This window comes from Nicotiana tomentosiformis, chromosome 6 (genome assembly GCF_000390325.3).
Source record: "Nicotiana tomentosiformis chromosome 6, ASM39032v3, whole genome shotgun sequence".
NCBI classification, from domain to species: Eukaryota; Viridiplantae; Streptophyta; class Magnoliopsida; order Solanales; family Solanaceae; genus Nicotiana; species Nicotiana tomentosiformis.
The window spans coordinates 132,529,051-132,549,494 of record NC_090817.1 but is presented as its reverse complement, the minus strand read 5'-3'; the positions used below and the strand labels follow the sequence as shown (position 1 = coordinate 132,549,494).

General features: G+C 41.9%; 1 protein-coding gene across 1 annotated transcript; it reads right to left on the bottom strand.

The window, feature by feature from the left end:
• Positions 1–4,857: 4,857 nt before the first annotated feature.
• On the bottom strand, positions 4,858–6,527 carry LOC138894791 (uncharacterized). Its single transcript, XM_070179521.1, has 4 exons — positions 6,105–6,527; positions 5,260–5,748; positions 5,074–5,214; positions 4,858–4,875 (listed from the first exon to the last, which is right to left on the bottom strand). Exons 1-4 carry the CDS (start codon positions 6,525–6,527, stop codon positions 4,858–4,860), a joined length of 1,071 nt encoding a protein of 356 aa, XP_070035622.1.
• Between the last annotated feature and the right edge of the window lie 13,917 nt (positions 6,528–20,444).

Below are 20,444 nucleotides of genomic sequence, written 5' to 3'. Positions count from 1 at the left end.
GACGACCTCAACGGACCAACTCATCGCCTGACCTCAGTACATGCCGAATCTAGAAAAGATCAAAGAAATGATATCAGAAGGGACCTCTCAGCTCCGCGACCCAACAGGGAACGACATCTACCATATGTCAGAACAACGATTACATCCTCCTCCCTCCACTAAGAGGGCCCTCCCAGACCAAGAACAAGGACTCACTGAAACGAAAGAGGTATGCCCCCTTTGTGTGTCACCTATAGAAATAGTCTACGCCTTGGAGAAGCTCGGACCAAAGGTGAAGTGGTCACCAAAGATGAGGTCAGACTAGAGTACCGAAAAATCGGACGCCCTTTGCGAGTTCCACCAAGAGCGAGGGCACAAAATCGAAGAATGCATCACCCTAAGATATGAGGTCGTAAATATGCTACGACAGGGACACCTTAAAGAATTGCTGAGCGATCGGGGAAGGGCCAACATTGCCAGAAGACGTGAAGAATATCAAGGACCGCCGAAACTGCCCTCGCCAACCCGCACCGTTCACATGATCATCGGCGACGGCGACGATTCTTCCATCAACAATGTGAAGTTCACCACAACCCACAAGCTCAAACGGTCAATCGCCCACCAACGGTATGATGAACTCGAAGAAAGTATCATCTTCGATAAGTCAGATACCAACGGTTTGGTTTTCCCTCAGTATGATGCCCTTGTTATCACTTTATGAATTTTAGATACCGATATGATACACATTATGGTAGACGATGGGAGCAGCACGTGAATTATCCACCCTAGAGTACTTGGACAAATGAAACTCAATGATAAGATAGTGTCGCATTGCATCACGGTAACTGGTTTTAACAATGCAGTTGAGCGAACTGGCAAAATCACACTCCTCGTCTTGGCCGGCGGCGTCACACTAGAAATCACGTTCCACATCATGGACCAAGACACAACGTACAATGCCATAATAAGGCGACCATGAATACAAACCATGAGAGCCATCCCTTCCAGCTTATACCAAGTCATCAAATTCCCAACTCCATGAGGAATATTCAGAATACAAGGAGAACAATGTACATACCGGGAATGCTACCGCATCTCCCTAGACTGCACGGTCACTCAACAAACGAAGGACAAAGAAAAAGAGGCATAACAATCAACTGGGTCAAGGTCGACATGTGACGATAGCGAGGACGTCATCAGAGACCCCGATATGGACAAAGCTGCGGAATCGGCCATAGAAGACCTCGACCCCGTTATATTAGACAGCAATGACCATAACAAGAAAGCTTACATCGGCTGAAAACTTCAGGAACCATGTAAAATTCCGTCAATTCTTTAACTATTAACACGGACTTGTTTGCTTTCAGTCATGTAGATATGCCAGGTATCCTGAAGGAAATCACCATGCACAAGCTGAACGTCGATCCATTTCACCCCTAGTAAGGCAGGTCAGGCGTAAGTTCAACTCCACGATCAATGACACAGTACGTGAAGAGGTGGAAAAGATATTGGAAAATGGCTCCGTCAGGGAGTCAAAATACCCCCAATTGGTCGCCAACGTGGTCATGGTAGAAAAGAATAATGGGAAATGGCGGATGTGCGTAGATTTCACAGATTTGAACAAAGCATGCCCCAAGGATTCATTCCCACTACCCCATATCGACCAACTCATCGACGCAACGGCCGGGCATGAACTGTTGAGCTTCTTGGATGCCTACTCGGGCTATAATCAAATCCTCATGGAAGAAGAGGATCAGGAGAAAACCACTTTCATCACCCATCAGGGGACGTACTGCTACAGGGTCATGCCCTTTGGGCTGAAAATCGCAGGGGCAACTTACCAAAGGTTAGTGACGAGGATGTTCAAAGAACAACTCGGCAAAAAGATGGAAGTCTATATAGATGACATGCTGGTCAAATCCAAAAGTAAAGAAGATCACTTCGACCACCTAAGAGAAACCTTCGACATACTCAGACGATACAGAATGAAACAAAATCCCGAAAAGTGCGCATTCGGCGTGGCCTCGGGAAATATTTTAGGTTTCCTGGTATCACAGCGAGGGATCGAGGTCAACCCCAACCAAATTAGAGCCATCGAAGGGATACCAAAACACCTAACCACTAAAAAACAAGTTCAGAGGTTGAATGGCCATATCGCCGCCCTTTCAAGAATCATTTCGCGATCATCGTATACGTGTCACAGATTCTTTGGCGTACTCAAGAAGGATAACAACCTCCAATGGACTTCTGAGTGCGTCCAAGCCCTAAAGAAATTAAAAGAATATTTGTCATCACCGCCATTGCTTTCAAAACTAGAGCAAGGGGAACGCCTCCTTGTCTACCTCGCTATATCTGAAGTAGTTGTGAGCGTAGTCCTAGTCCGAGAAAATAAAGGTACATAATATCCCATCTATTGTATTAGTAAAACACTAGTCGACGCCGAGACGAGATACCCTCACCTCGAAAAATTGGCCATGGCCTTAGTCGTAGCTTCACGAAAGATTAGACCATATGTCCAATGCCACCCCATCTCGGTCGTCATGACATTCCCCCTAAGAAGCATTTTGCATAAACCCGAGCTATCGGGCAGGTTGGCCAAATGGGCCATCGAACTGAGCGAGCACGATAACGACATGTCTAACGCGTCAGGGTCTGGACTAGGACTCATATGTGAAGTCCCAACTGGCGAAGTGATTCACCAGTCCATAAGGTGCCCGGACATGACTAACAACGAGGCCTAGTATGAGGCCGTAATTGCAGGGTTAAGGCTAGCACTCAAATACGGGGCGAAACGGGTAAGACTACGCTGCGATTCTCAACTCGTTGTCAACCAAGTCATAGGGACTTTCCAAATCAAGTAACAGAGGTTACAAAAATACCAAACCGAAATCTGTAAGCTATTGCCCAATTTCGATGAATGCCAGTTCGACCAGATCCCCCGAGCATAAAATGTCGAGGCGAACGACCTCACCAAATTAGCCACAGCCACCAAAAATATTGCGATCGGAGATAGAAGTGTAGTCCACCTTCCCAACTCATCGATAGACCAAATCGAGGTAAGAACCATAAACCTGACTTGGGACTGGCGCAACTTTATTGTTACATACTTGCAGGACGGCATACTCCTAGGTGATAAACAAAAGGCCAAGAAACTGAGAATGCAAGCGGCCAGGTACAACATCATCCACAACGACCTTTATAAGAGAACATACGGCGGCCCTCTAGCGAAATGCTTGGGCCCAAATGAGTAGCGGCATGTTCTTGAAGAGGTCCACGAAGGCCATTGCGGAGCTCATTTCGGCAATCGGGCTTTGGTCAGATGCCTCATACAGGCAGGGTATTACTGGCCCACCATGAAAACAAAGGCCGCGGACTTCGTGAAAACATACGAGCAATGCCAAAAGTATGCCCCAATGATTCACCATGCCATCCCGCGGGCAATGGATAAGCAAAGTCCTCTAACAAGTCAATACTGAACATCATGAAGAAAAAACTTGAAGACGCCAAAGGATTATGGACGAAAATATTACCAGAAGTACTCTGGGCCTACCAAACAACGCCAATGATGAGCACAGGAGAGACGCCTTACTCGTTAGTCTATGGGACTGATGCAGTAATACTGGTCGAATTCAGGGAGCCCAGCCTAAGATACTCCCACGAGAGCGGACCGAGGAATGATGAAAGCAGAAAGTAGGAGCTCGACAAAGTCGAAGAACGAAGAGACATGACCCACGTAAGGATGATCGCCCAAAAACAACAAGTAGAACGCTATTATAACAAAAAGGCAAAGGTCAGGCCACTCAAAGCCGGGGACTACATGATTAAAGCTAAAATACAAGCAAGCAAAGACCGACAGGAAGGCAAATTGGGAACAAATTGGGACGGCCCGTACAAGATCACGGCAACATCGAACAAAGGGTCATTCCAACTAGAAACAATGGAAGAAAAGCTACTACCAAACAACTGGAATATCACTCACCTCAAGTACTTCAACTTCTAAGAGATAAGGCATCCCCCAAGTCGTACTCATTTTTCCCTCACTTGAGTTTTGTCCCAATTGCATTTTCTCAAAGATGTTTTAACAAGGCGACGAAGGGGACACCTCAAGCTGAAGTACACAAAGGCGGAGGCACAAGACAACTAGTTCATTGCTCGACCTCTTAAACCTTCTCCAGGTCGACCAATGAAGGGACTAGATAGACTGGGACTGGGACTGGAACGCCAGCCAATACTCGAAAATTTGTAAATTTCTCCAAAGTGTATGAACAAAGCAACAATGCATGAAGTTTGTTTCTATTTCTCCAAATATACAACCAAGACAACAATGTTTAAAGTTCACGATGTCGACAAACTCCGTACCTGGATAAGTTATGTTCGACCTTGTTCGAACCAACACCTATCGGCCCTCGGCCATAGTCAAACATACGTTATGTTCGACCCTGTTCAAACTAACATCTACTGGCCCTCAACCATAGTTATATAGATGTTATGTTCGACCTCGTTCAAACCAACACCTATTGGCCCTCAGCCATAATTAAACACAAGTTGTGTTTGACCTTTTTCGGACCAATACCTACTGGCCCTCGGCCATAGTTAAAGGTAGGATATGTTCAACCTTGTTCGAACCAACACCTATCGGCCCTCGGCCATAGTCAAACATACGTTATGTTCGACCCTATTCGAACTAACATCTACTGGCCCTCGGCCATAATCAAACTTAGGTTTTGATAAGACCATATTCGAACCAAGTGATCACAGCTAGAAAATCAAGACAACCAAGCGACAGAATCAAAAAACATACAAGTATGAACCATAGGAAAAGAACCAAATGCAAATAACAAAGCTGACATTTCATACTTAGAATATTTTTACAAAGTCTCATGAAGACGCCACTAACTACACAAAAAAGTATACAAAAAGAGAAAAAAAAGAAGATTAATGGCCACCACCGTCATCACCCGCAGCATCCTCGCTGACTTGGCCCTCAACTACGTCGCCCTTTCGACCGTCAACACCCTCGCCATCACCGCCATCGCCGCCTTCGCCCTCAGGATATGCAGCATCATACTAGGTATTTTGCTTAATCTGATATACATCTTCATCCCACTCACCGGCCTCTGGCGTAGCAGGATCATACCCACAAGCAATTTGAGCTTCACGAGCCTTAACACGAGCATCTTCAAGGGTAGCAACAGGAACAGATCCCGCCACATGCAAATCTTGGAACACATCCAACTGAGCCTCAGCGTGAATTCATTCCTCGTACAGGTCCCGGGGAACATTTGGGAAATTTGAAGTATGAGAAGATGACGTTTGGGCAAGCATTTGAGTCTTCTCAGCTTCTAAGGTGGCCACCTGATCTTGAAGGAGGGAGTTGTCTCTCTCCAACTCCCCAATCCTCTCATCAAGCCGCTCCTTTTTAAGACTTGTCGTCTCCAAGTCGCTTTCTCGTTCAGAACGGAGAGTCCGCATCACTACCTCGAGGGCCTCCACCTTCCTCGAAGCCGCCGACTGAGTAGACTCCGCCCTCTCCAGCTCGTTCTGCTTATCAGTAATCTCGCCGTGAAGAACCTCCATCTGCAGATGACACTCTTCCAACTGTCTGCGCAGCTCGACCACCTGTGTCTGGAAATTGCCACATTGAGCCTCCATGGCCCTGCTAACCTCGAGCTCTTCCTCTTTATTTCTCAGCGTCTCCTCAAGGACGCTGCACTTCTCGATGACCCTCACCAGCTCGTCATCCTTCTCCTTCAGTTCATCCTGAAGGGCCTACAAATTGCCGCCCTTACCAAACCGCCTATGAATTTCTATGTACTTGCCACGGTACTCGCGGTATTTTCACCGCAACTTCATAAAAATAGCCTTACGCCTCGTCTCTCTTCGGGCGCTTTCGATTTCCAAGATCATGGTATGAAAGAGAAAGAAAAAGAAGGTAGACAAAATAAGAACGAAGCCTAAAATTTTGAACATAACAGACATAAACAAGAAGCATACTGCTCTTGGAGAGTTCGACCCTCCACGTCGGAGCAAAGGGGACCGAGGGAAGGAACCATATTTTCCGTATTCTTTAATAAATTTTGATCCATGGGGATTGCAATGGTTAGCGTGGACCACTCCAGTCTCACCTCGAGCTGGGTAAATCCCTCCTCCATCATCCTTATCTCAGCAGCATCGAGATCAGAACCCATCTCATAGCCATCTTCGACAACACCTTTTCCTCTCTCGTCGGCCGGCGAAGAAGCATCGTTAGCTAGCTGTGAAGTCGACGGCTCCTCTTGCCACAAAATATCAGAAGCCACAGTAGCCGACCCTTCGGCTCTTATCGCCGCAAAGGGAAAAGATACACCCTCAACGGCCTCCGCCGATATCAGAACCTCAGACGCCATCTCGGCGTCATCTTCAAGTATTTTGGTCACCATCTCGTGAATGACAAAATCATCAATCATGGAATCTACAGCCCGGGCAACCCTGTTACTAACATCCACCGACCTTCTCTTGCGAGGAACCAAATTCCCGTCACTCAGCGACAATTCCTCCTCCTCATCCATAAGACAGAACAAAGGAGAAGCCGAAAGCTCCACTGTCGAAATATTTTCAGGCAGAGAAGAAACTGATGCTGAGGCAGCGGTAGATGGGGCCGAAGATCAAGCATACCTAGCTGCGGTCGAGAAGGGAATATAAGTAGATGAACGAGTAGGCCTAGTCGCGATCGTAGGGGGGATAGACGCCGAAGAGGAGGCATCTTTCCTCTTACGGAATGCAGGAGGGGGAGCTCTCGGCCTTCTCGAAGATCTTCGGGTTAGAAAAGAAAGAATCGAAATAAAGTTATCACTATCATCCAAAACAAACTACAAGAAGTAGGCGACTAAGAGGCCAAAACAAAAAAAAACAGACAAAGTCACTGGTCAAGGAAGGAGCCGGCCGTCACTGTAGCAGTGAACAGTGCCAAACAGTACTGGAGCTTTAGGCTTCAATGGACACAATGGCCGGCGACCAGCCGGATTTTCCGGCTGGTCTGCCACCCCCCAGCGTTGCACAACAACATAAAACAACAAACGCCAACCCAACCCCTCTAGATTACTCTAAGATTTTGAAACCAAATTCTTTAAATCCTCCAGCGATGGCTACTGCTGCAGCTTCAATTCAACCCATTCCACTGCGATGAGCAATGTATTTGAATGGCCAACTAGTGGTTAAATTCACAGAGGTAGAAGTAGATAGAATGAACGTGATTGAAGGCCTCCAATATGCTATCGTTGGCAAACTTTCATATGGTTCTCCGGAGATTCACGAGCTTCGCCGAATAATTCCAACTCAATGTGGTATCAAAGGTGAGTGTAATATCGGATTCCTTAGAGATCGTCATGTGTTAATTAGATTTACTCTATGGCAATATTTCCTCGATTTAACATCGAAGAGTACGTACTACATCAAAGCCAAATATGGGTACGAATACCAATTGCATACTCTTATCTACGATGCAAAATTTAAGGCGGGTGAAGAAACTCCGATGGCGATGGCATGGATTTCTTTTTCGGGACTGCTGCCTACCTTTTTTGTAAAGGAAACTCTGTTTTCTTTAGCTACAGCTATAGGAAGGCCAGTGTGTTTTGAAGCGGCAACTACAAACAAAACTAGCCTGAGTTGCGCAAGAGTAAAAGTTCTTGTCGATTTGTTGGCCGAACTACCTAAAAAGGTGCGATTGGATATTGATGATGAAACTTCTGGTGGTGTTCGAACAGAATGGGTGAGAATTCAGTATGACACGCTACCAAAATATTGTAAGGAGTGTAAACTACAAGGACATGATGAAATTGAATGTTGGTGTTTGCACCCCGAGCTTATTGAGAATCAAAGCAGCAAGAAAAGGAATGATCTTGCTGAGTTGAACAACTGGAATTCTGCTGCTGATGAACAAGGAAAAACCAAAAATCACATTACCCCTTTAACGATTCTCATGAGTGGAAAAGTAGTCGGGAACGTAGGTGCACAGTGGAAGGAAGTTCGGGATAATCGGGGAACCAACAAAAATAACAAAACCCAGGTACAAGGGCAAACTGGAAATGCAATCGTGCCAGTGAATGCTGGTGTACAGTAGGCGCACAATAACTTTACACTGATGGAGGTCGAAGAAGATCAGACAAACAAGGTTCAAACAAGGAATAAATTTGCAGTATTAGAGGAGGAACAAAGTGATATAAACAAGAACAACCAACTGGTTTTGGTGGGGGAAAAACCAGTCTTTAGTTCTAAAGATGGTCCTACTCCTTCTGGGATTCAGTCCACAATTGACTGGGTTCATAGAAGGTTTGGGACTAGCAAAGAGGAGCTAAAATAACTCAATGTGACCACAAACCAACCTTGTCATGCGATTCCATCTCAAACTTTTAAAGATTCTGGGCAGATGGAGGATCTTGATGAGGTAAACTCTACAAAGGTCTTATGGAGCGATGCAGTTGAGGTTAAGAATGATCAGCTGGGCAAAACAAATACAATAGAAGACAAGGTGAAGAAGGACAACAATCCAAGCTCTCCTAGCGATAGGCTGGCGACGCCAGACCTAAAGCCAGGCTCACCGGGCGATAGGCTGGCGACGCCAGGCCTAAAGCCAGGCTCCCCAGACATTAGGGAGGCGATGCCAGGCCTAAAGCCAGGTTCACCTGATGAGGCAGCTACAGTAAACCCCAACCTTAGAGCCACTGGAGAGATTTTGGCCTATGTATATGGTGTTCCGGCGTATGTCCATGAGCTACAATTCAAGGAGTATGAACAGGCTGATAAGCGGGCAACTGTTCCAAGAGCATCCGGGGAAATAGAGGAAGTGCCTATGGAATCTGGCACTGATCAAACCATGCAACTACATCTTAATGTTCTAACTAAGACTCCTCTACAACATTTACATGATTTAGTTACACACAATGTGACACCAATTGATGAAGACTTATTGAGACAAAATCCAATGGAGGATGAAGGAGATGATGAATCAATTTCCGAAAACTTCAAACAAGTGGCTAGGGAAGGGGATTTATCACCCACAACTAGTGCTAAAGGAGGTAAAAAAAAACTAAGAAGAATCAGAGTAAAGATCCACCACAACCTTCAAGAATAATGCCCAGGAGGGCAGCTTCTCTATCTAGATGATGATCAAAACATTAATATGGAACATAAGGTCTATGAATACACAATAGGCCTTTCCTAGGGTGATCAATATGAATAAGGAGCATAATTTTTGTGTAGTTGCATCGATGGAGCCTTTTCAAAAGAAGGGACTCATTGATAGATATAAAAGGAGGTTGAATATGGAGACTGCTTATAAAAATATTAATGGAAAAATATGGTTGTTCTTCGATGCAGTGATAGAATGGGAATTAGTGGAGGATACTGAGCTACAGGTGACTGTGAGAGTGTTTTACCATGACCTGGGGCAGCACATGATGATGATATTTGTTTATGCAAAATGTTCAGCAATGGAGAGGTTGGATTTGTGGGATCACTTGTATTATTTAGCAAGTGATATGGAATTACCATGGTTGGTAGGAGGGGATTTCAATGTGATATTTCATGAAGATGAGAAAATAGGGGGACTTCCAGTACACCCTCCTGAATATGGGGATTTTGCATTTTGTGTAAACTCTTGTGGTTGTTTGAGCAAGGGTACAAAGGAAGTCCATTCATATGGTGGAATAGCATCTAATCAGAACTGAATCAGATCATGCACCATTGCTAATGACATGTGGGGTGCAGACAACCAATTTTGTCAAGCCTTTCAGATTCTTGAACTTTTGGACAAAGCATGCTACATTGATGGATGTGGTGAGGCAGAATTGGGAAGCTGATTTCATAGGTGATCCATTTTTGATGTTCAAGCAGAATATCAAGAGGGTGAAGGCAGCACTCTCAAAATGGAATAGGGAAACATTTGGTGATATCTTCAAGCAATTGGCTATTTTGGAGGACATTGTTAGGGTGAAGGAGATGTTGTTTGAAGAAGAGCCTACAACTGAGAATAGGATTGTGCTTCAAAAGGCTCAATCTGAATTGAAGAAATATTTGAATATTGAGGAGCAGTATTGGAAGCAAAAAGCTGGGATGACTTAATTTACTGAAGGAGATAGGAATACAAGTTTCTTTCACAACCATGTCAATGGCAAAAGAAAGAAATTACAACTGAAGAGGATCAAAAGTGGTAGTGGGGTATGGATTAAAGACGAGGAGCAATTGGCTACAGCTGCAGTGGACTTCTATAAAAAACAGTTCACAAATGAAGGTGATGCTTTTGAATTTCCCTTGCTTAATAATGTACCTTCAATGGTCACTATGGATCAGAATTTGGAACTTAGCAGATTGCCAACAATTGAAGAAGTAAGGGAAGCCGTTTTTGAGCTTAGTGGGGAGAGTGCTAGTGGCCCTGATGGATTCACTGGCTTGTTTTATCAAACATGCTGGGATGTTATTGGTGCTGATATACACAACATGGTGCTACACTTCTATGGAGGAGCTGCATTGCCTAAATCCATCACTCACACCAATCTAGTGTTGCTGCCCAAGAAACCTAGAGTTGAGACCTTCTCTGACTTAAGACCTATTAGTTTGAGCAACATCATTAACAAGGTTTTGTCTAGGGTGTTACATGACAGATTGGAGATTTTTTTGCCATCTCTAATAGCTCCTAATCAATCCGGATTTGGAAAGGGTAGGAGTATATTTGAGAACATCTTATTGACTCAAGAAATTGTCACTGACATAAGGTTAAGGGGAAAGCCAACTAATGTGGTGATCAAGCTTGATATGGCTAAGGCCTATGATATGGTCTCATGGAAGTACTTATTGCATGTGCTAAGGAAGATGGGATTTTCTGAACACTTCATCAACATGGTGTGGAACTCGATGTCAAATAACTGGTATTCAGTATTGGTGAATGGGCAGTCCTCAGGGTTCTTTAATTCGACAAGGGGTGTGAAACAAGGGGATCCCCTATCTCCAGCATTGTTCATTCTGTCAGCTGAGGTACTTTCCAGGTCTTTGAATAAGCTTTTTGAAGACAAGTCATTTGTGAGATTTGGAATGCCTAAGTGGTTTGATTATTTAAACCACTTGGCGTATGCTGATGATACGATAATATTTGCATCTGCTCATCCTCCCTCTTTGAGCAAGATTATGGCAGTGTGGGGGAACTATGAGAAGATATCAGGTCAGATGATCAACAAAGATAAGAGTTCATACTATATGTATTCAAAAGTTGCTAATGGATTGTTTCAGGCAGTTGGAGCTATTACAGGATTTGCAAGAGGTCAATTCCCCTTCACATATCTAGGGTGTCCTATTTTTTACACTAGAAGGAGGAAGGACTATTATGAGGATCTTATCAAGAAGGTGAAGGCTAAATTGCATTCGTGGAAAGGAAAACTGCTGTCATTTGGAGGAAAGGCAACACTCATCTCTAGTGTGTTGCAAAGTATGCCAGTTCACATGTTATCAGTCCTTGATCTACCAAACAACATCCTGGGGCATCTACATAAGACTTTTGCTAGGTTCTTTTGGAGCACAAAGGAAGAAGGGAGAAGCAGACACTGGGCTTCATGGCAAAATCTTTGCCTTCCTAAAGAGGAAGGGGGCTAGGTTTTAGGTCCTTAAATGATGTCTCAAGGGCACTGTTTGCTAAACTATGGTGGAGGTTTAGGACCACAAAATCTTTGTGGTCTAATTTCATGTGGAATAAGTATTGCAAGAAGGAGCCACCAACTGTGGTACATTTTAGGGGAAGGTCTCATGTTTGGAGACAAATGATGAATGCTCGGGAAGAAGTAGAACATGAGATCGTATGGGAATTGAAGAGTGGAACAACTAATATTTGGCATGAAAATTGTACTGGATTGGATGCACTTTATCATGTATTACCTGAAGACTTTCCAATCAATGAAGGTCTTGAGGAGGTGGCAGAACTGCGGCAAGGGGAAACATGTGATGATCAGCTGCTAGATCAAATTTTCAATGAGGAAATTGCAGAACATATAAGGCTAAATGTGCACTATGAAGGCAGTGAGGGATATTGGGATAAGCCATACTAGATGCCAACTCCTTTAGGCAAGTTCAGTGTTAGCAGTGCTTGGCAAATATTAAGGCATATGGCAGATTTTAATCAGGAATTCAAGTTAATGTGGATTAAAGGTTTGCCATTCAAGATATCCTTCTTCTTGTGGAGATTGTAGAGGCAGAAAATAGCCACCGATGACATGTGGATGAGGTAAGGGCAAATGGTGATGTCTAGGTGTTGGTGTTGTCAGCAGCCCCAAGAGGAATCCATTGAGCATATATTTGTCATAAGTCCTACTGTCTCTAAGGTATAGAACTTGTTCATGGGGGCTGCTGGAATTTCTGTGCAATTGATTCAATTGAAGCAGATTATAAGGCATTGGTGGTATGCTCAGTGTTGTCCGAAATTAAAGCCACTATTTCAAGCAGTACCAGCTATCATCACTTGGGAGCTGTGGAAGAGAAGAAATACAGGTAAACATGGTGGTTCAATGTCCATAAATAGGGTAATTCATGAGATAAATAGGATATTGCATAAACTGGCAAGGGTGAGGTATGCTTGGATCCCTAATATTCCATTGTTATGGCCAGACATGATTCAATACTTTGAAGGATATAGACCTATATTGATCACTACAAGAGTAACATGGCAGCTTCCTTGTCATGGTTGGTATAAATGTAATACTGATGGAGCTTCAAAGGGCAATCCTTGACCTAGCTCCCTAGGCTTTTGTGTGAGGGATGATGAAGGTGATGTGGTGTATGCTAGGGCAGTAGACTTGGGAGTGACAACTAATGTGGTGACTGAAGCTAAGGCTATTCTTCAAGGGTTGGAATATTGTGTGGAGCATGATTTTCACCCTCTTATACTGGAGACTGATTCATTGGTGATGAAGAAGGCAATAGAAGGGGAATGGGATCCTCCTTGGGTAATTGCACAGGATGTGAAGAAAATTATAGAGATGAAGGACAACTTCAATGTGATCTTTCAACATGTGTTCAGAGAAGGCAACTCAGTGGCGGATTTTATAGCTAACATTGTGTTCTCTTTTGTAGGTACATCTAAGTTTCATTCATTCTCTGAACTGCCTAGTGCAGGGAGGAGGTTGATCAATTTAGACAAATCTCAATCACCTAACCTTAGGATTAGGATAGCAAAGAGAAGAACCCTAGACTGATGGCTTCACAAGATTGGACTCTGCACAAACTGATATGTCCAAATGCTAAGGAAAATATTGAACCCATCATATGGTATTTTTGGAGATTGTTGAATCATTTCTCAGTGGTATTAACATGCTTTCAAGCTCAATCTGAGGATGGTTTAGTAATGTTTTGAATGATGTCTACATTAAAGGTTCTAGTAGGGAAGGATCTGAGCTTACAAGATCACAAAAAGGCACATTCTCAAAGGCTGGCCTTTGCCTTGCAAAGTCTGCTTAAAGCCAGATCATTCCTGGCTTTTGCCTTGTAAAGCCAGCCTAAAGCCAGCTCATGCCTGGCTTTTGCCTTGTAAATCCTGGCTAAAGCCAGCTCATGCCTGGCTTTTTCCTTATAAAGCCTGCCTAAAGCCAGCTCACGCCTGGCCTTTGGCCTGCAAAGCCTGCCTAAAGCTAGCTCAAGCCTGGATTTTGCCTTGCAAAGCCTGCCTAAAGCCAGCGCATTCCTGGCCTTTGCCTTGTAAAGCCTGCCTAAAGCCAGCTCAAGCGTGGCTTTTGCCTTGCAAAGCCTGCCTAAAGTCAGGCTCATCTTCAATACATTAATCTTGATGAGTGAGCACATGATTAATACTTGAACAAAATCAGTCCACTACATATGGAGATCATATAGTAGCGACACTTGGAGGACGATGCAGACTTCAACTTTGCGGTGGAGATGTTTGGAATTCATTTTAGCCTATGGACAATATACCCTGGTGCCTGGTGAGAGCTAAGTGCTGCTTGGTATTTGCCAATGACAATTGGATTCACATACACTAATAGGAGAAGGATGCATTCAACTTATCATGTTGTAATAGTTAGTTCATTAGATTTTAGCTTTTCTATCTTTTTTAATAGCTAGTAGCTTCATGCAACTTCTATTTTGGTTTGGACATCTTGTAAGCATTGGACCCATTTTGGGATTTTATTTATATATTAGCCATTAGGCAAAAAAAAAAGGAAGGAGCCGGCCCGAACTTCTTGAAAAAGCCAGGCCACTCGCGAATTCCCACGATGTGAGGCAGAACCTGGCCAACCCAATCAGAAATATCCCCAACCAAAGGAAGGGGCATAGTCTTGGATACACAAGAAGGGAACAAGAGTTCAGAACCTACGACTATGGGAACAAGAGTTCCGCAAATTTAGTAAGCATCCGGACGAGCTTGTAGATATATAGGGTGAGTTGAGCCGGGCAAACGCCATAGTAACGGCAAAATTCCTCCGCCAATGGGAGAAGGGGAAGAGCGCAGCCAACCTGGAAGGGGTATCCGTAGAATGCGTAATACCCGGGGCAGTGGATTTGTACCACATCCCGCCCTGTAGGGACCAAATTGATGCGAGCGGGAATGTTGAATTCAGCCCTGAGCTCTGCTAGATCGGCCTCTTTCATCGCTGACTCAGAGGCCTCGGGCTCGTCTTTAGGCGCCTTTGAGAAGTCAGACCTAACTTTCTCACAACGAGAAATTATTTCTTCTACCGTAGGAAAGTTCTCGTCTTCAATGGCAATAGAGATGCCATCAGCATGAGGCATAATCACCGCCAAGGGGACACAGGTATTTCCCTCACCGTAACTAGAGGACACATTAGCCATAGTTCAGACAAAAGAAAGGATATCCAATTAAAGAAGGGTTATAAGCAGCAAGAGTGACTGGAACCAGAAAAGAAGACACACAACAATGGAGTAAGGAGAAGGAGGCACAAGGATTCGATGTGAAAACCACGTAAAGAATGAATGAATGCCCTCACATCCCTATTTATAAGAATTTGGGCATCAAAACCAAGAAATTATGCCATCATTACTTAAAACTGGAATCGAAACGGTAGTCCCAACAGACAGAAGCACGGAAAATGATGCAAAGGATCGGGAAAAAGCGTCATGATGATGCATGATGTCATGACATCACTCTGCTGTAGAAACAACGTAACCCTAAAGCTTGTGGCTCACGAAAGGCCACGTCATCAGCTCATCTCAAACATTACTACCCGACCCACTCGTCCAATCTTCTCGACCATAACAAACAGATTTCGCTCATCAAGGTCGTCTGAGGCTGACCTCAATAAGTGGAGGGACTAACTGTATAGGTCAAAATCTACCTCATAATATTTAGGGCAAGGAAATATTGAGAAAAGAGTCAGTCGAGGTCGACCAGGAAACAACGAGATTCGTGGTCTAGGTGTCAACAATGGTCAAGGTCGAGCACCACAGAAAGAGCTGTAACGACTAGTTTTTAGAATATGATATCAAAGAGAATATTCTAGTGGACATTCTCTGCACTTGTACTATTAGGGCTTGTTAGGGATACGTCCTATATAAATAGGAAACAAGACAATGAATGAGGGAATGTGACATTCATTTTGATAAGAGCATACTTTTGATAAAAGATTCCCTCTCTTGTAAGGATATGAACATCACCTTTTCATCAAGATTCTTGTTCATATTATTCCATACTTTTCCATCAGATCCGAGAATAATTCGAACATTCTAGGATTTTTCTGTCACTCATCATTGTTAGGAGGAACAATCATCTAGTTCATCCTTTATTGGGTGAATCACTTCTCCTATTTACGTAAATGCCATTTATTGTTATTTATTGCTAGTTATTTCTCCATTATTGCTCATACTTTTCAGAATATTTAATGCATGTTATCCATCCACCACCAGATCTATTTAACATTAGTCACATTTTTGGAACTCATATCTAGAAATATTATTATTAACTAAGCTTAGCCCATCATTATATAAATACAACTGTTTTAGTCAAAAATTACTTTTTTCGGTCAAATAGGTACAAAAATTCATTAGTATAAAACAATTATGGTATTGTTGAAAAAACTAACCTTAGAAAAAAAATCAAAACATATCTTTCTTTTTTCTTAAACTCTATCAATCAAACATTTCACATTATTTGGGGATTAAAATATATTCAAATTAATAAAATATCTTTTTTACCCTATAACATGTATAAAGTAAATTATTTTTAGACAATAGTGTGTATAAAGTAAATCCTTTTATTACTGGGTTCTTGTCTTAGGAAACTGAACCCGTCCCATTCTCATCTAATTGGGCTTCATATATCGTGGCAAGTCAAAATTATTTTAAGGGAGTTTTTCGTTCCTATACACTATTTGAAACCTTATTGCGAAAAATGTCCCAGTTTTCGTATTTACTCGACCTAAACACGTTTTAGGTACAAAAAATATATATTTGTTTAAACTAGACTCCTTTCTACAGTAATCTTCCTTATTTAGATGCGGGACTTTGTGATCGCTTATATTTCAGTTAGAGATTTTACTGATTGCATCATAGCACCATAATCAAGGCAACATATTTGTAGAATCCTTCTATGACGCAGATTTTCTCTAGTTATCATCGCACCAAAATCAAGGCAACATATATGTAGTATCCTTCTATTATCTGGTTTTCTCTGGTTTCCTCTGGTTTTCCATAAACAAAGGTTTTGAAGAAAAATATTGCAAACAATTAGATATAATTGAATTGAATTTCATGACATGATGTTAAAATTAGCGATTATGCTTCAACTCAATGGTCGGTGGGATAGCGTTGGGAGATACAAAGATTTTGATGTTGAGAGAATTGTAGTCAATGACGATTCAAATTATAGTCAATTGATTTTCGCAATTGCAGAGCATCTAATGATCGATGCCAAAAAATCATCAAAATCAAATACACTGTCAACGAACATTGTCCTCCAATGAAAATTCGGAGCGATATGGGAGTTCGAGTATATATGGAGACGAAAAAGGAAAACAAAAACTTAGGAATGTATTCGCTGTGTATAATAGTGCGTGATTTCTATTTGGAATGCAGTATGTTGAATGCGAGCACAATTGCATGTTTGCTCTGTTTTCCAGTGCTGATGTTTTTTCAATTTCAAGTGTTCTACAGTTTTACTACAAATTATCTACAATAATACTACATAACAAATGTAGTTCAACTGTTATGTCTCTACAAGTATACTATCAAATACTGAACACATGAATATATAGAGGTATGAATTACTATACTTTTAATTGAGTGCTGGTTCTTCTGATAATCGTAATACTAACGTGGTACAATTGTCAAGAAATTGTAACACACTTGGAGAAGTATCAGGAAAGTGAATTTGATTGATATGCAAAATGTCACGACCCAAACTGATGGACTGCGACGGGCACCCGGTACCTTACTCAACCGAGTACCAACGTAACGTATCTTTCGTATTATACTATCCTAGATAACTGAGCCGGAGAGGCTGTCGTAAGATAAGTAGAATAAAACATTAGGAAATACTCAATATAGGGTGACCCAACTTGATATACCGACTTATACATATGACGTACTGGCCTATAAGGCCATACCAGTATCCGTATATATGACATCTGTCTACAAGCCTCTAAGAGTACATAAATATCATAAAGGTAGGGACAGAGCCCCGCCATACCAAATAATACATATTCAAATCATACTGACCAAATAGGCAACTCCGGAGTAAGTGGAGTGCATAAACACCTTCTGCTGAGCTGATAGCCTACTAGGAGAACTCTCAACCTGTCTCTCGGGGCCTGCGGCATGAAACGCAGCGTCCCCAGGCAAAAGGGACATCAGTACAAATAATGTACCGAGTATGTAAGGAATGAAAATCAGTAAATAATAGACATAAGAGAAACATGGAGTAAAAGACTCAACATGTAAGTCTGAATAGCTGTGTGAATCATTTAATATTATAATGGCATGCATATACGTATAACTGTCACACCATGCATAGGTATATGCGTTCATAACATCATCAAGCCTCTAAGGGCATCCCATCATATCATCTCGGCCACTGTGGACAAATCATCAACGTATACCAGCTGATCAGGTGGTGGTGCGTATATAACGTCGTAACCTTTTTCCATATCCCATATACATATAATATACGCATATATAATGCCATCTGGTCATGGGTCAATGTACATATATAAATGCATGAAATGTATAAGAAATACGTTAATAAGATTTCTCGAATATCATAAAATCAATATGCCTTTCGGACAAACTTTATCAAATACATATTTTTCTAAGACCCATGAATAGAGGATATAATAATAATTCACATAGGGAATCAAGAACATAGACACCCCTAGTATTTCTATGAATAGAGTCATTTATGAAAGTTACGTATTTTGCTTGTTTTGTTTGTATCATTTGGATCATGCCAAAAAGAAAGAAGGGATAGCCTTAACATAATTGGACCGATCCTCTTGACGATCCCTCTAACACATATCTTTTGTGAAAACACGTAACCACGGATCGAAATAGGGAAAACTCTGTATGATGTTCTTGAGAAAAATTATACCGTACTCTCTTAGAATTGCAAATCCTGTTGCTATTACATTACGTAGTCTCGTATGAATTTTGTTAAAGAAATTTTCCATAGCAGATCCGTATGATATCTTTCTCAAATGAATTTGATCAAAATCTTTCATGACCTTTGTTGAAGTGAATTACGTTGCCAAGATGCTTAAGGAATTTTTGCTTAAATTCTTGAACTCTTGCCTGAATTCTTGTTGAAGCAGAATGTTACTAATTTGCCTATTTTTAATATAAGCACTCACGTTGCTAATGAAGTTCACCTTGCTGAAGCCTTTCACATAGATGTAATACATCTTTAGATTGAATTTAGAGATGGATTTTAAGTCATGGTGGTGTGGGCCCCACCTTTCAAGACTTGGTGTAACATATCTTCTTTAAAATATGCCACCTTTTCACTTAATTCAAGAGTCATTATATGGCATAGTGGGCTGCCACGTTTGGGAGCTCAATCAAAATTATCTTGTAGACAAAGTGAATTAGAGAAGTATTAAATCCTTAGGTATGGACCCCACTTTGATTTTGCTTGAAGCTTTTTCTTAAGAGATGAACAATTGATAACGTTGATATTGTAAAGTTTATCCTTGCTGAAGCTTTCCATTATTACCTTGTAGACAAAGTGAATTAGAGGAGTATTAAATCCTTAGGTGTGGACCCCACTTTGATAAGATGACTAAGCCAAGAGCTCCTCCAAAATTTGCCACATTGTCTTGTGAGTTAAAGACTCATTATCATGGCCTCTTTGGCCAGCCACGTGGGGGGGATGGTGTTTAAATTTATCAAGTTTATCCAAAATAATTCATCCCTTTCCTTAATTTGTTTTTTAATCTCTCACTAATTCAATAATTAACTAATTGTCCACATAATTAAGAATTATCTCAAATTACTTAAAATATTGCTCATTTTTAGCACATCTTATACACCTCACTATCATGGTCATGTGGTACCTTGTATGACAACAACATCAACCTAGTAGTAATCCTACTAGTGGGGTCTGGGGAGGGTAGAGTATACGTAGACCTTACCCCTACCCGGGGGTAGAGAGGTTGTTTCCGGGAGACCCTCGGCTCAGAGACAAAAGATCTGTAACAACACAGAAACCAGTCCATAATTACCGGGTATTATAGCTTAGTCCGTATTTTGTCCCAAAATGTCAAATTTTTACGAAATTCATTTTCTTTGATTTGTTTTCCCTCTAACCTTCATGAATTTACTCATCACTTGTTTGAAATAGCATAATACTTATAATCCCAAAATAAACTCATTCCCGAACTTACGTCGATTAACTTACGACTAAACTTTAACGTACGAAAATACGGGATGTAACATTTCATTTTCGAGCTTCTATCAATTTATTTATGGCGTACTTTCACGTACGAAAATATAGGGTGTAACATCATTCCCTCCTTAGGAACATTCGTCCTCGAATTTTGACTGATGCACTTATCATTGTCGTAACCCATAGCTCTTGCGAATACTTTAATACTCTTCTTGCCATTTAGGCAACTGTTCTTTGAATAAATCCAAAGGCCAGAGCATTCCCCCCTTTAGGCCTCTTTCTCACACCACGGTCTGTGGTCGGAATTCTTCCAATCTCGTAACTCTTGCTACCTTTTGTCATGCAGCCTGTACGACTTTTTCCTTGTGTGTGCGCCTATGCGACTTTTCTCTCTTTTTTCCTCCAATTTTTAGTCAATCTCTAGGCCTCACTTGTAAGCATATGCAGAGCTTGATAAGATGTCTCTCTGGGCATCTATAGGTATACTGAAGTTCTTTGCTCGATACTTTGTTGAACTTAAGAATATTGCTATATCTTATTTCATAGACCCGGTTATCCATTCGTATGACTTTACTACATCTAGGTAGGTCATACTATACCATAA

Bases quoted from the DNA above. Each gene is read 5' to 3' on its own strand.
- LOC138894791 (XM_070179521.1), bottom strand. From the start codon at position 6,527: ATGGATGAGGAGGAGGAATTGTCGCTGAGTGACGGGAATTTGGTTCCT. The intron at 5,749-6,104 runs GTGAGACTGGAG...GGCAATTTGTAG, and splicing joins AGGGATTTACCCAGCTCGAG to GCCCTTCAGGATGAACTGAA. The intron at 5,215-5,259 runs GTTCCCCGGGAC...GCTGAGGCTCAG, and splicing joins ATACTTCAAATTTCCCAAAT to TTGGATGTGTTCCAAGATTT.